The 15,288-nt window shown below is 39.8% G+C and overlaps 1 protein-coding gene across 5 annotated transcripts in view; it reads right to left on the bottom strand.

The window, feature by feature from the left end:
* Window positions 1-15,288, bottom strand: part of MRPL1 (mitochondrial ribosomal protein L1) — a 101,174-nt gene that overhangs the window by 59,934 nt on the left and 25,952 nt on the right. For 2 of the 5 annotated variants that reach the window (XM_024754139.1, XM_024754140.1), the window contains one exon: window positions 8,340-8,405. In XM_024754139.1, coding sequence (XP_024609907.1) covers window positions 8,340-8,376 — 37 coding nt within the window. In that variant the 5' untranslated portion in view covers window positions 8,377-8,405. The other 3 variants (XM_024754141.1, XM_024754138.1, XM_024754142.1) reach the window with 3 other exon arrangements.

The raw sequence follows: 15,288 nt of genomic DNA, 5'->3' as shown, positions 1-15,288 counted from the left end.
AAAAAAAAAAAAAAAAAAAAAAAACTATACAGAAAAACAATGGAGTGATAAAATAGAAATTCAGGAAAAGTGCCTTACCTCGGGGGAAGAAACAGATCAAATAAGACAAAAGCACTTAGGCCTTTGAAGGTATTGATAATGTTCTTTATTTTTTTAAGCTTACTAGTAAGTATCCAGAATTTTAAGTTATTATTCTTTGTATGTTATAAATATCTTTTGTATGTAGAAATACTAGGAAAATGTTTTTATTTAAGGGTTACAAAAGAATATACAAAAGTAAAGTCTTCCTCCAACCCCTAAAACCCAGCTTCCCTCCCACATTAGTAAGTTCTTATGCATCTCTCTAGAAATATTATTTCCCTACTCTTTTATTAAATGGTAGCACACTCTACTCACTGTTCTATACCTTTATTTTTCATGTAAAGGTATTAGAGCCCATTTTCAGACATATATTAGATATAGATGTACACACATTATTTATAAGAGATGTGTATATATAATCTCATGTATGCCTTTCACAAAGGTACGTTTATACATATGTATTACAGCAATAATTTCATATCAGTTCATAAAGACTTCATCTCTTCAGAGCTGCAAAAGTACTACACTGTGTGGTTGTATCATAATCAGTGACCAGCCATTAGTTCATTTATAATATTTTGCTATTATAAACAGTGCTGCAGTGAATGACCTTGTACAAACATCATTTTGCACACATACAAGTATATTCATAGGATAAATTCAAGAAGGGAATTTGCTGGGTCAAAGGATATGAACGTTTGTAATTTTGATAAATACTGCTCTCTACAATAACAGTGCCATATACATTTCAACCAGCAATGAAAAGGTTGCCTGTTTCCATACACTCATGCCAACATAGTATGTTACCAAACACATTGATATTCGTTAACCTAGTAGATGAAAGATGGTATGCAGAGTTGTTTTAATTTAAATTTCCTTATGAATTAGGCTGAATATGTTTTCATGTTTGGTCATCTATATTTTCTTTTCTGTTTAATTGGGCTTAAACTCAATTTTGTTTTGTTTTGTTTTTTGTTTTTGGCTGTGCCATGTGGTTTGCAGGACGTCAGTTCCCCAACCAGGGACTGAACCTGGGTCATGGCAGTGAAAGCCCAGAGTCCTAACCACTAGGCAACCAGGGAACTCTCTAAACTCAACTTTTTAAATTAGTGCTCTACAACTAGATTTTCATGTAAAATTACTGTTAAAATCTAATATCTTAAAATCCACTCATTATATAGACCAATAGCATGTAAGCTGTAAGACTTGTCTACACATCAAATGAATTCATTTCATGAGTTAAGCTTCCAAGTGCAGGGCACTGCGCACGCAGAAGAGCTACCGAGTCCTCACTGTGGTCTACAGGCCCTATGCGAGCCGGCCCCTGCCTGTCACTCCATATCACTCTCTTACTTGCTCACTATGAACCTTCTTTCAGATCCTTGAATCCCTAGAGTCCCTCAAGTTAATTCCTCACTCAGGGCCTTTACAGTTAATGTTACATCTGACAGGGATGCACCAGCTTCGTATCTTCCCCTGGTCTACTCCTTATCATCAGCTCAAACGTCATCAAAACCACATACATAACAACTCAATTTCATCTCTAACTCTAATCTTCCAAAAGAAAGTTGAAGTACAAGAAAACCACCAAGACTGTGAATTCTGTGAACATATGGGTCCGACATTTGGGACAGTATAGGAAACCTTTCTATTACTGCGGCACAAAAGCCACAACTGGGGCTTTAATGGCTAGGAAAAAGAAGAGAAATAGACTAATGAGATCCAGTTCCTGACCTCCAGAGTCTCAAATTTAGTGGCTATGCTGGTATGCAACAGTCTAAGAGGAGATTCTCCACATTTTTAAAGAAGCTAGCTACCTTGAAAAATCACATATGGTAAATGAAGGAAGAGCAATTATCCACTCAAGATTTGGAAAACACTTCCAAAAAATAATTCTAATTGTACTAAACAAGAACCCCACAACCCTGGCAGGATACTTAAAATAATAATTCTCTTGAATACATCAATTGCAACCTGCTATAAAATACTCAACCACAAAAAAAAAAAATACTCAACCACTACTTTTAGAATCCCCAGTCATGACAACCAGAAATTAAAATTTTCAACAGAAATCAAACTGCTACAGACTAAGAAAAAATAAACTACAAACATACCACTACTTAAATAGCAATGCTAGGCCATGATATCTGTATTTTCAATCCTTCTGTAGTCAATTTATCTATCTGTAGTATTTTATTATATTCCTTTAATATATTTCTTCTCCTCTCACTCTTAGCAAATAACCTCACTCGCTACTTCAGAGAAAACAGAAGCCCTCAGAACTTCCTCCACTACTTAGGAATGTAAATAAATCTGCACTCATTCTCAAAAGTTATCCTCACCCCTACCCCGTGGCAATGAGATGGAAATAACTCCATCTCCTTTGCTAGCTGATTCTCTTAAACATGATACTGACAGGTTAGAGTTCCCCAGGGCTTCTCAACCTAACTCTATAATGCTCACTTTCCCCAGGAGGTCTTATCTATGTAGTCTTTGCCTTCCCACCATAAGCACTGTAGTCCAGGCCACCATCATCTACTACATGGAATGCTGCAACAGACTCCAAACTACTCTTCTACTCTTGGCCCTTTCCATTTCTTTTCCACCTACTAGTAAGAGGGATGATTTAAAAACGAAATCTCGTCATACCCTTACAACACTTGGATGGCTTCACCTTGCTCTCTGAATAAAGTAAATTCTTAAAAAGGTCCTCCATGAGCTGTTTCTAACCTATTTAGCGGGCTTCATCTAACACCATTCTCTCATGCTTGCCACACTTCAAATACACTGGCATCCTTTCAGTTTCTTGAACACACCGTGGTTTTTACAACCTTCAGATTTTCAAATATAATCTTCCCTCCATCTGTGACATTCTCCCCTACTACTTCCCACTCCCCCGTCCAATAGCTAATTCGTAACTATCCAATGATCTTTCAGGGACTCTGCTTAAGCTACTCCTTCAGAAAAGACTTCCCTGAAGACTCAGAATAGATTAAGGTCTCTCATATACACTCTTATAACAACCTGTACTTTTCCTTCACAGCACTCAGGACAACTGTAATTAAAAAAGTAATTATACAATGAATGACCGCTCTTCAATAGATGATAAGTACCATGCATGGCCAAGGAGTGTATATAACTTGTTCACTATTCTGTTCCTAACACAAAACACAGTGTCTGGCAAATGAAGACATGATAAACATCTGTTGAATGAAAGAAGGAAATGTCAACTAATGAGAGCAAAAACTGGATTCAAATTACTTTAATATTCATTACAACACATGGAAGAGGGGTGGCATTTTGTTGAAGATCCATGTATTCATTCACTCATTTATTTATTAAACAACGATTATGCCAACGAAACATGTGCTAGCACTGCTTTAAGTAATTAGTGAACAAAACAAATAAAATCCCTGTCCTCACGGACCTTACATCCTACTGGGGATGGACAATACTAACAAACATAAAATGGTACTGGTAAGAGGAAACCCACTGGGTAAAAGGAATTGAGAATCAAGGGGAAAGTGGGTTGCAGTTTTAAATAGGAAGGTTAAGGTAGGCCCTTTTAAAAAGGTGACATTTGGGGCTTCCCTGGTGGCACAGTGGTTGAGAGTCTGCCTGCCGATGCAGGGGACACGGGTTCGTGCCCCGGTCTGGGAAGATCCCACATGATGCGGAGCAGCTGGGCCCGTGAGCCATGGCCGCTGAGCCTGCGCATCCGGAGCCTGTGCGAGGCCACAACAGTGAGAGGCCCACATACCGCAAAAGAAAAAAAAAAAAGTGACATTTGAGCAAAGGCTTGAAAGAAATGAGAAAGTCGGTCATGCAAATATCTAGAGAAAGTGTTCCAGGCCCACTCCACTTGGGAGAAAAAGTCCTCCCAACAAAGGGATGTTCTTGGTGTGTTTCAGAAACAAAAAAGCCAATGTGCTACAGCACAGTGAGTGAGAAGGAGGGCAGCTGGAGAAGAACTCAGAGTGGTAAGCTGGGTGAATGGAGGTGGAAGAAGGTAGGCACAAAATGATATGGAAGACCCTAGGCCAGTGCTGTCCAATGGAAGTATAATATAAGCCACATGCATAACTTTAAATTTTCTAATAGCCATATTAAAAAAAAGGTGAAACAGAAATCAGGGAAATTAATTAATAATAAAAATTAACATATTTTATTACAGCTAATACCCCCAAATATATCATTCCAACGTGTTATCAATGTAAAAAAATTGAGATATTTTACTTTTTCTGGTACTAAGTCCTCAAAATCTAATGTGTATTTTTTTTTTTTTTCTAATGTGTATTTAATACACTCAGGTTGGATTAGCCACATTTGAAGTGCTCAGTTGTGGATAACAAAATGGACAGCACAGCTGTAGGCCATTCTAAGGACTTTAGATTTAGAAAAATGGGGAGGTTTTGCAGAGTTTTGAGCATAGGAGTAACATGATTTGATTTAAGTTCTTAAAGGACCAGACTACTTGTTGAGAGTACACTGTAGAGAAATCTAGGTGAGGGATGGTAGTGGCTTGGAAGGTAGCTGCAGTGAAGTAGTGAGAAGAAGTCAGATTCTGGATTTATTTTGAGGGTAAAGCAGAAAGGATTTGTCAACCATTTAATGTGATGTGTGAGAAAAAGAGGGGGAGTCAAAGATATTCTGAGGTTCTGGTCTGAGCAATTGAAAGGATGCAGTAACCATCAAATGAGATGGGGAAGACTCCAGGCGATGACCATCAGTTTGATTTTAGACAAGTGTTAGGTTGCTGATTAGATATACAAGTGGAGATCTAGAATAGAGAGATGAGTTTAAGAATCTAAAGTTCAGGAGAGAGGTCCTGATTGTAGATAATTTTGAGAACCATTAAGATACAGACAATAGTCAAAGCCACAAAACTTGGATGAGATCACTAAAAGAGTGAATTTAGATACAACAGACATGAGGATGAAGGATGGAATCCTTGCTTCTGAGACATTCCAAGGTAAGAAATTGGGAAGAAGAGGAGGAACCAGCAAAGTAATGTGAGAAGTGACAAGTGAGATAAAAAGAAAATTAAGAGAGTGAGACATCCTGAGAGCCATGAGAAGAAAATGTGGCAAGGAGAGAATGATAACCTTTGATTCTCCTTTTGGTTCCTTTAGTTTGTCTAACATAATGTTATTTCTGTCATACATGAAGATAGTGCCATTAATCTCTTTTCAGTAAAGATATACTTTTTAGTTTGCTCACTTAGCAGTTATCAAGGTCTGTTGTGATCTCTTGTCACCCCTATCTTTTAAGCAACAACTATCCCAAATAGGGAATGCTGGTCTTTACACTGAGCTTTCCTGTTACGAAGCTCAAAGAGAAGACTATGATGCTGTTAAAAAAAAAAAATCAATTAATCACTGGTCTAGGAGTTAAGCTTCAGTCTTCCTCTGCCACTTAGTTATATGAACTTGGCGACATACTTAAGAGAATCAGTTTCTTCCTCTGTAAAATGGGGGTGTTCCTGGCTGCTGCCTCCACCCAAAAATCCACCATAGTTAAATAACAACACGTATCACTGTACTTCAAAAACACAAAATAAAAAAATTTTAAGTATTGTACCCAAAAAGGGTTGTCATCCTAGCCAACAAATTAGACCTTATTAACTGCTGAGAAGGGTTGCTAGCAAGAAATATCACAGAACTAGCCTCCAAATGATAAATGTTAGTCCAAACTGGACAACATCTGGAAGTTTAAGAATTGGAACTGCCTGCAACGATGTGCTCCGAAAGCACCAAGTATTCTAAGTTTATGGTTGTAAGCCACTAAAATATACCACCTTTTCCATTCCAGATCTCTCTTCACATATCAAACTCCTTTCCCCCCGCAGCCCACATCCCCAGCATCGGAGACAGAGCCAAGTCTCTGCCTCGGTCCCTGCGGGTGGCTGGAAGGGTGTCAATGTATACCCCCTCCCACTCCCGTCCTAGGGTGGACAGCTCCAGAAAGGAGTGAAACCTCTGATAAGGTCGTTTTTAAGTAGCAACGACCCTCTAGAGAACTTAAGAGTCCAGAAAGAGTAGAGGCTTATCAAGCCCCCAGTGCAGACCCGCACCTAGGAGAGTCCGGCTTGCACTGTGCAGCCACAGAAGACCCAGCGCCAGAGCTATTTTCCCCGCAAGCCCAGACGACCCCTCGCTTTACCTCTACCGAGGCACCTTACAGCCGCCGCCATGTTGACCATTCCGGATTGTGTTGACGAAATTGGTCCCACGCTTCAACTTGGAAAGAATTTACAAAGTGTTCCTAACCGGAAACGGCGGAGGGGGAAGGGATTCGAAGGAGCAAGAGGAAAGGAGGTGGGACCAAAGTAAGCCTTCGAGCTGGCGCGGGAGGGCGCGCCGCGCGGGTGCCCCGTGGCTGTGTTCCCGTTAGTCCTGCGTGCTGTGTAGAGCCCAGTGTTTCCTGGTTCCGGTTCGACAGTTCAACCATCTTCAGGGAAACGTCCCCTTCCTGGAAAGTACGGTCCTGTTGGCGATGCTCCAACTATTTTATTCCTTTTTATTTTTTTCTTTTTGATTCTGCAAGTGTACTCAGAACGATCATTTTAAATTGTGAGAGTACCCAGGAGAGCATGAAAAACAGAAAATCTGAATAATCTCACCAGCTTCCACCGCCACGTTTCCAGCCTCGTAAAGACTTTTAAAAATTAACCAGGCTGTCCACTACCACCCAAGGGGCGTGTCCCACTCACTAACAAACTCTTTTGAACTCATCGCAAGATCAGCGTGGTTTTCAGTTAATCTGAACATTAAGCAGTTCTACATTTTCCCGCTGCTGACAAACTGTGCCATTAGGATCAACTGAATAATAAAACTTGACAAATTTATATAACACTTCTAGTTTTTAAATGGCAGATCTAAGACCTACGCACAGGTTATTCTGACGGGGGTGGGGGGGAATCAGTATCCTTTCCATTACGTCACAACTGTCAGTGTAGTTTATCTAAAACAATTCTGATCACGAATTATATCACTTCCCAGTTTAATATAAAACCCTCGCGTGTCTACCTCGAGCTCGCTTCTGGCCTCCGCCTACCTCCCTGGCCTCAACCCTCTGCCCGCAGCCCACCCCCATTCAACCCCATTCACACACACGGTTTTTCACCTCCAGGCCTTTGTTCACTCTGTCCCCTCTGGAACGTCCTGTACCGTATCACCTCGGTAACTTTTTTTTTTTTTTTTTTTTAATTTAAGACTTCAACTCAGGGTTTATTCACTAATGAAGCCTCCCTCTTCCTTTCCCAGGCTGATTTATGGCCACCTCTTCCCGGTTTTGTTCAAGGCTTACACCTGTTTTTGTTTATCTGTTTGTTTTATACAATTTTATTGAGTTATAATTCACATGCCATACAATTCACCAGTCTAAATTGTACAATTCAATGGGTTTTAGTATATTTATAGAGTTGTGTGACCATCACCACGTTATCTGTTTTTCTCAACTAATCATCTGAGCTCTTGGGAACAGAAATCATGTCTTACTCATTTTTGTAAACTTAGCACATACTACCTGCCTGGCACATAGGAGGCTCTCAACAAATATTTGTTGAATAAGTGAATGTTATAGGCACACATGAATTATTGACTCGATTAGAATGGCAAGCTTGCAAATTTGCTTCTATGAAGCTGCCCATAGGACTGGATCAAAGTAGGGTTTTCATAAATGCTTTATTTTGTATTTGTATACTGTACTCATCTACATGAAGTATAAGATTTCTAATTTATTTGCCTGCCTTGCCAACACCTAAGCAGTTACTTCAAAAGTTCCACACCCATTTATGGCTGTTATACAAAAAAAAATTAGAAAAAACTGAATCTACCTTTACAACTTTCTTTCCTGTCTCCCTCCTTACCCTTCCTCCCTTCCTTTCACAAATACATGAATGCCTGCCATGTGTCAAGCAGTGTGCTTGGCTATGCACAGATATGGTGACTAAAAGAGCCGTTGCTCTCATGATACTTAAAAATGAATTTCATGTAAGGGTAAATGCCAGAATTAGAGCAACTTCACTTAATTTATCTCAGACAAAAACCAAACATCCGGATTAGAGATTCTGGTCCTTAGACTCTACATCCCTTCCTTTTCGTAGTTGGGATCAGTTGGCCCCCATGTGTGTGCTTCTTTATGTCTCCTGTTATAATAAGAGAATTTAAACACCGGATATTAGGATTTAGAGTAACATTTAATGTGCTTGTAGTAGTAGCTTTATTGAAGCAATGTCCTGTAGAGGTGCAGCTTACCTGATTGTCCACTTTGGGCACCAGAACTTGATAGCATTAGTTAGGTGGGGTCCAGAGTCCAGTTATCTATATATAATAATATATAAAGAGGTTATTTAGCTTGAGACTTGTAAAAACCACAAAAATGCACACTCTGAGATGGGAACTCCAAGCCTCTAAATATTTAACACACAATGAGGTTCTCATTCAAGAGAAGCAATAGAGCGTTTTAGTTAAACAGTGGTGCTCTGGAGCAAAACTTCCCAGGTTTGAATCCCAGTATCATCACTTACTAGTTGTGTGACTTGGGGCAAGTTACTATACCTTTCTGGGCCTTAGTTTCCTCACCTGTGAGATAATTTCCTGAGGTACTTACTACCATACCTGGCACAGAGTAAACACTCATTAAATGTTAAATGTTGTCATTACTAAGGAACCAGGGAGAGCTCTTAACCAGAGAGGTAAAATGAATACGCTGTTCTAGTAACCTTTCTTCCAATATCTGCTTAATTCTTAATATGATACATGCTATTCTTGTTCCTATATGTGCTAGGATGTCACCTTCTTTATATGAGAACTCATTAGTATTTTCAGAAAGTCTTTAGGCTGTGCTTATGTACTTCCTCAAAGTTCACTTTAAATCAACTTTTCCCAATTGATTTCTAGGAAGGTTTTTACTCTCCAGGAGTCTGGGCATCATGCCAGCTGCCTGCTTGGCTAATTTCCTTGGGAAAAGTTTCTCAATATTTGCCCAACCTTATAGTTCTCTTGATCTGTGTTCTCTGCCTTTCTCAACTGTCTTCCAATTGCGCTGGAAACTCCTTTGCAAGAAGAGTCTCTTCCCATTTGTAGTTCAAGTTGAAAATGAGTACTCTGGACAAAAAACGGAACTCTGTGACATTTCCTACTTCATTGGTGTGCAACAGAATCACCCAGAAGGCTTGTTAAAACTCAGACTGCTGTGCTCTACCCCCAAGAGCTTCTGGTCCAGTGGGCCTGGGGCAGAGCTCATTAATTTGCATTTATAATAGGTTCCTGGGTGATGCTTATATACTAGTCTAGAGACGACACTTTAAAATTCACTTCCTATGTAATATCACGAAACATTTACATCCATACCTATCATTAACTTGGGGAGGAGTCGTTTTATTTAACAATTTTATACTCAATATAATATAAGCAATAAAAGCATGAATTTCCCCATGGGATATGTCTTAGGACCGGACTCTACCCACTCTTATCTTCTCCTTTATACAGAAACTGCTATTCCACATCTGGATTTCAGCTCCAAAACTGTCCAGCTGTCAGCTGGGAGAATTTTCAATGCCTGCCTGTCTACCTACCTGGATTTTAAGTATTACCAACTCCTAGGTTCCCTTCCCTCCTTGTGCTTACTTTATACTCAGATTATTGTTTTAATAAAGAAATCACTATCTAGAATAATAATTTCTTAGAAGATTGAAAGTTTGGTGAAGAATTGAAACTCATTTTGTCTTGTCCTTTCCATATATGGGAGTTTCTCTGTCCAAAAACCCCTAGGAGATTGTTTTAATTCCAGATTGAATTAGGAGGTTTAGAACTGTCCAGTGGAATGCTGGTAAATGTTTGACAACCAGCCTTCCAGTACAAAAGACACAAATTTATAGTATTTGCCAATCTCCATGGTGTAAACATTCCCAGAATAGATGATTTCAAGCTGTCATACATCAAATCAACCAATTCACAAAATTCTGACAACATAGCACTTGGTTCTCACATGACTACAGCACTACTGGAAGTTTCTTAGTAAAAGCCTTTGGTTACTTTTAGAAGGCCTACACTAAACCAATTCATCCTAGAGCCACACTTCTCAAACTTTAATGTGAATACAAATCATCTGAGAATCTTATTAATATGTAGATTCTAATTTAGTAGGTCTGAGGTAGAGCCTGAGATTCTGATTTCTTGTTAGAAATCTGTTGGCTCCTAAGTGATACTGAGGCTGCTAGTCCGTGGACCACACTTTGAGTAGCAAGGCCCTAGAACACATCCTGGAGCAAAATTCATATTTCCATCGTTAGTCGCAAACCAGAACCTTATGAATAGGTCTCTTCCTAATACAGAGTATAAACTTAAGTGGATTCCCAAATTTCTAGGTGTAAACTCCATGACCTCCATCACTCAGTGGAGATACCAGAAATATCACTAACTTCCTGCCCTGCCTACATCTGCTGCTGTTGGAAACTTTCCTCTCCCACATAAATAAAATTCCACAAGCCCCAGCTATTTGGATCAGTGGAAACCATCTGACTCAAGGAAAATCTGTTCATACTGGAGCCAGTGATCTGGCTTGAAAAGAGAAGCTGGGCCAGTCATCCTTCTCACAGAACTGGAATTGGGAAAATGAAGGGCTGAAACATTTAGGTGGAAGAACTCAAGCTGTAAGGTCATGGCATAGATTCAAGGCTAGAGAAGCCTTGAAAGGCAAGCTGGGGTTATTAGCAAGCAGAAATGATGCCTGAGTAGAGTCACATGAAGCCAGTCAGTTTCAAGAATAGAATGGAGTGAGGATGCCTTGGAAAGCAGAAATATCATGAAGAAGAAAGAGAGCTACCCGCCTCTGAGAGGAAGATAACAAATGTTGCCTCAGTTCCTATTTCCGTCAAGCCTACAGTATCACTGTTCCTCTCCCTGCCTTCTTGTGAGATCCATATCTACCATATAGATCCCTACAACAACTCCTGTTTTCTTGAGCTATCACCAGTGAATGTCTTTATTTTCTAAACCAACAAAGACCTAATTAAAATCATGGGACTCTAGTTATTCTAGTGAAGATGCATGAATTGACAGCTCTCTGCCAGAATTAGTAGCAAAGCTTTAATCATGGAATCTCAGAGATTGAAAAGTTAGATGTATAAACCCTCTCTGTGATACTCAAATTTCTGGTTACAGATGAAGGAACAGAGGCACTGAGAAGTTCAGTAACTTGCCCAATTAGTGCATAGTTGAGTTGGGATTTGTATCCAGGATGCCTGACTCCAGAGTCTATGTTTGTAACCAGCAGTATACATGTATCACACACATATTTCTTGCCGGACATTGTGCTAAGCATGTAGTAGCTTGCTTAATTAAAGATAAAGAAACTGAGGCTCCGAAAAGTTAGTGAGTTGCCCAAGGCCACACAAGTAGTGTTCGAGCCTAACAACCCAGTCAGTGCATTTGACTATCACCCCTGCCCCCTCCTGCTTCACTGCCACCCTGAAACTCTGGTGTTTATACATATATACACCTATGACTCAATTTTTTTTTTTTTTCGGTACGCGGGCCTCTCACTGTTGTGGCCTCTCCCGTTGCGGAGCACAGGCTCCGGACGCGCAGGCTTCAGTGGCCATGGCTCACGGGCCCAGCCGCTCCGCGGCGTGTGGGATCCTCCCGGACCGGGGCACGAATCCGCGTCCCCTGCATCGGCAGGCGGATTCTCAACCACTGCGCCACCAGGGAAGCCCTGACTCAATATTTTTCATGCCAATGTTTTACATTAGAAAATGGCCAGGTAATATCAGAGTGTGTGGAAGAAAGTAAATAACATGTAAGCACCTATACATTATTTTTTTCTTCAAAGCCAAGGGTGGAAATCACAAGCACCAAAAAAACACTAATTGGAGTTAGTTTTTTTTTTTTTTATCTCTAATGCACGCAGAGGTAAAACTTGTTTGAAATATTTATCTAAAACATGGCAATGCATTTTTTTAATGTTATAAATCTGAGAAAAGTAACAATAGCAACAAAGCAATTCTCAGGAAGAGGTTTTATTTTTATAGAAGAGTGTGCAAACTCATGAGAGGAAGCAGTAAGGATTAAAAGGATGTGACTCTCGTCTTCCCTTCTGTGCTGTGTGGCTTTATCGTTTTGTTGACTTAGAAGTGAACTTGACATTTTGTTGTTGCACTCCTTTCAGGTCCTTTCTTTGAAATTAGGTCAGACAGAGGCTGAGTTCCTTTCCAAGGTCTGATTAGGGACTAATAAGGGGTTAATAATCTTCGCATTAAGATTAAGTAATTATTTCTTAGTTTTTTTATCTGAAAAATATTGAATCAAATACTCCAGTATTCACCCATGTACAGCAGCATCTCATCTTGGTCTAAATTATTTTATTCCGTCTAACAGTTTTTCTGTTGTTGCTACTGGGTTAGCCTTTTTCTTCTTCCCATGGTTATCAGGTGGAAGAGGTAGAACAGTGGTGGTGTTGGAGGGAATAGGGGATGGCATGGGAAGAAAAGAGGCTCAGAGTGGGGCGGGCTTTAACAATCAAGAAGCCAGAGGTTCAGTTCAGGTTTTTGTGGCATGGCCAACCCCAGCAAGCTGTGTCCCCACCCAGTGCCTCAGTTTTTCCATCTGAAAATAGGAATGACAACATTTTTGTGGCACTTGATTCTCCACTGCAGTTCCTCAGCTTCAGTGACACCTTGTGAATGTATGCTAAATAACTATGGATAATGATAAGGGTTAATTTTTAATGGATAAATAATAGATGCTTTTCTGGCTCCTCTGGGACAGATGACAGAGCTCTAACCCAAGCAAAAAACAAAAACAAAAACACAACAGGTCAAAGGGATATGCGGGGACCCAAGGGGTGGGAGTAATTAGCATTTCTGACCCATCAGGGAAAATAGATTGTATTTAGAAAAATAAATAGATTTCTCCAAAAATCAAAGGAAAATAATAATGGCTGGGCATAGAGATAAGAATGGAAATTTTATACTGAATAAAATTTCTTTTCAACTGTCATAATTTAGGTTCTAAAATATGTACTGGTAATTGCTTTTCTTTCATTAGTTTGAACCATTATAACTGGCAGAAATCATGTGATTCTTCAAGAAGATACAAGAATGCATCACTCTCCTGAACCCTCTCCGGGGGAGGGCTACAGAAGATTAGGGAGAGTAAGACACCCTAGTGCTCAAGGCTCCACTACAGGAAAAGGCCCAACCCCTTCCATGGCTGACCGTGAAGGTTGGGATTTCTGCAGGGTTACCACAATTCACCATTTACACAGCACACATAACGGATTCAGGAAGTAGTGGCTATGTTACGGGAGGGTTCCACTTAACCCAAGTGGTGTGCGCCCTAAGATCCAGACACGTGTTGGACGGACAAAGGACCTGCAGTGTGTTTTGCATGGCTCTGAGGAGCAGTTTATCCTAAGGGAGGTGAGAGCATCTGAAAGGCACAGGACCAGTGTGAAGGGAAGGCAATTCTGGATGTGTTCTTCAGGGCCCTGTTTCTACATGCTTCCTTCCAAGGACGAGCGTTAGAATCTGGGCAGGGAGGCAAAAGAAAAATATATAAAAGACATTGCACTGAGACCTCTGGGGGCCCTGTGAGCACAGAACTTCTTGTCTATGGGAACCAGGTAACAGGGAGGACATCAGAGAAACTCTTCAATGCCATGTGCATTGACACACTCAGGACAGCTTTGATGGCTTTGGTACCTTTCTTACAGACAGTAACCAAAAGCAGCAGAAGAGGACAAAAAGAGTTGATGCCAGGCAGTAGCAAATGTGTTTGGGAACACCCAGTGAGAAGCTCCCTTGTTACGATCCTTACATCCATCCAGAACTTGGGAGAGCTTGCGAGAATTTCAGGGTGAAATATAGAACAAATAATTATTGGCCATGTCCTAAAGGCAGAGAAATACTGAAATTCTAGTTCACCCTCAGTCTGGAAAACACCAGCTGCATGCAGAAAACGCTGTGAGAGTAAGACAAGCAAGTATGATTATATTTTTTTACAATAAGGTTGTGCAATTATTTACTAGGTTTCATTTAATGTTTAATTCTCCTAAATTTTCTTTGGCCAAAGATTAGCAGGGTTTTTTCCCTTGTACCTTTCTATAAAGTATATAATAAAATTTACATAATAAAATATGACACACTGGACCATATATCTTAACTTACTATTAACTGAATTAATACGAAATCCTGGTCTAATTTCCTAAATCTTATCAAGTTACCTATGACTATTTATCATATCTCTTATTCTATGAGAATTAAGTATCCTTCGTAGTCTACAGTAAGAAAGCATTATCACAATTCATGGCAAAATCTGAATAAATTATGCTCACTGGCTAATCCTCCTTTGTCATTTATGTTGCCTCTTTCAAATAATTTAGTAGATTAGAAGGAAGCGTTATTTTTACAAAACTGTTCTGCCCTTATCATGTTGCCAAAAATCCACCTGCTACAAAAATGCTTCATTATCGTATACTTGTTTTTTCCTGACATTGTTTCTCCTTGCTATAATCTGCTAATTATAGATAATTTCTTATTTTAAAAGAATACTGTACTGGTTATACTCTATTTGCTACCAACTATATCCTTTCTTTATTCTGTCCACCCTGCTAAGTGTATCCTTGGTGACCGACTCTTTTATTTTTTGTTTTTTTTGTTTTTGTGTTCTGCGGGCCTCTCACTGTTGTGGCCTCTCCCATTGCGGAGCACAGGCTCCGGACGCGCAGGCTCACCGGCCATGGCTCACGGGCCCAGCCGCTCCGCGGCATGTGGGATCTTCCCGGACCGGGGCACGAACCCGTGTCCCGTGCATCGGCAGGCGGACTCTCAACCACTGCGCCACCAGGGAAGCCCTCTATCATTATTAATAATGTTAAAATGAATATTTTCATCCATAGGTTTTGCTAAGTATTTTTATTATTAAAAAAATTAGAGTTCTAGAAAAACAATTACTATACCAGAGAATAGGAACTATTTAAAGCATACATCTTAACTTTTTAAAAGTGGTAATATTTTATTTTTTGTGACAAAATTATTCTATTAAATCCAAATGAGGCAGAGGGTGTAAAATAAGAAGGGGCATTGAAAAGGAAATGAAGACATAAACAGATAGTTGAATAAAAGCAGAAATAGAATTTGGAAACTAAGGAAATAATAACTAACCCTTATATAATACTTCATGGCTGGCCCTGTTCTAGGTG

Source organism: Neophocaena asiaeorientalis, unplaced genomic scaffold, assembly GCF_003031525.2.
Source record: "Neophocaena asiaeorientalis asiaeorientalis breed wild unplaced genomic scaffold, Neophocaena_asiaeorientalis_V1.1 scaffold148, whole genome shotgun sequence".
NCBI classification, from domain to species: domain Eukaryota; kingdom Metazoa; phylum Chordata; class Mammalia; order Artiodactyla; family Phocoenidae; genus Neophocaena; species Neophocaena asiaeorientalis.
The sequence above is the reverse complement of the archived record's forward strand: the minus strand, read 5'-3'. Positions and strand labels throughout refer to the sequence as shown.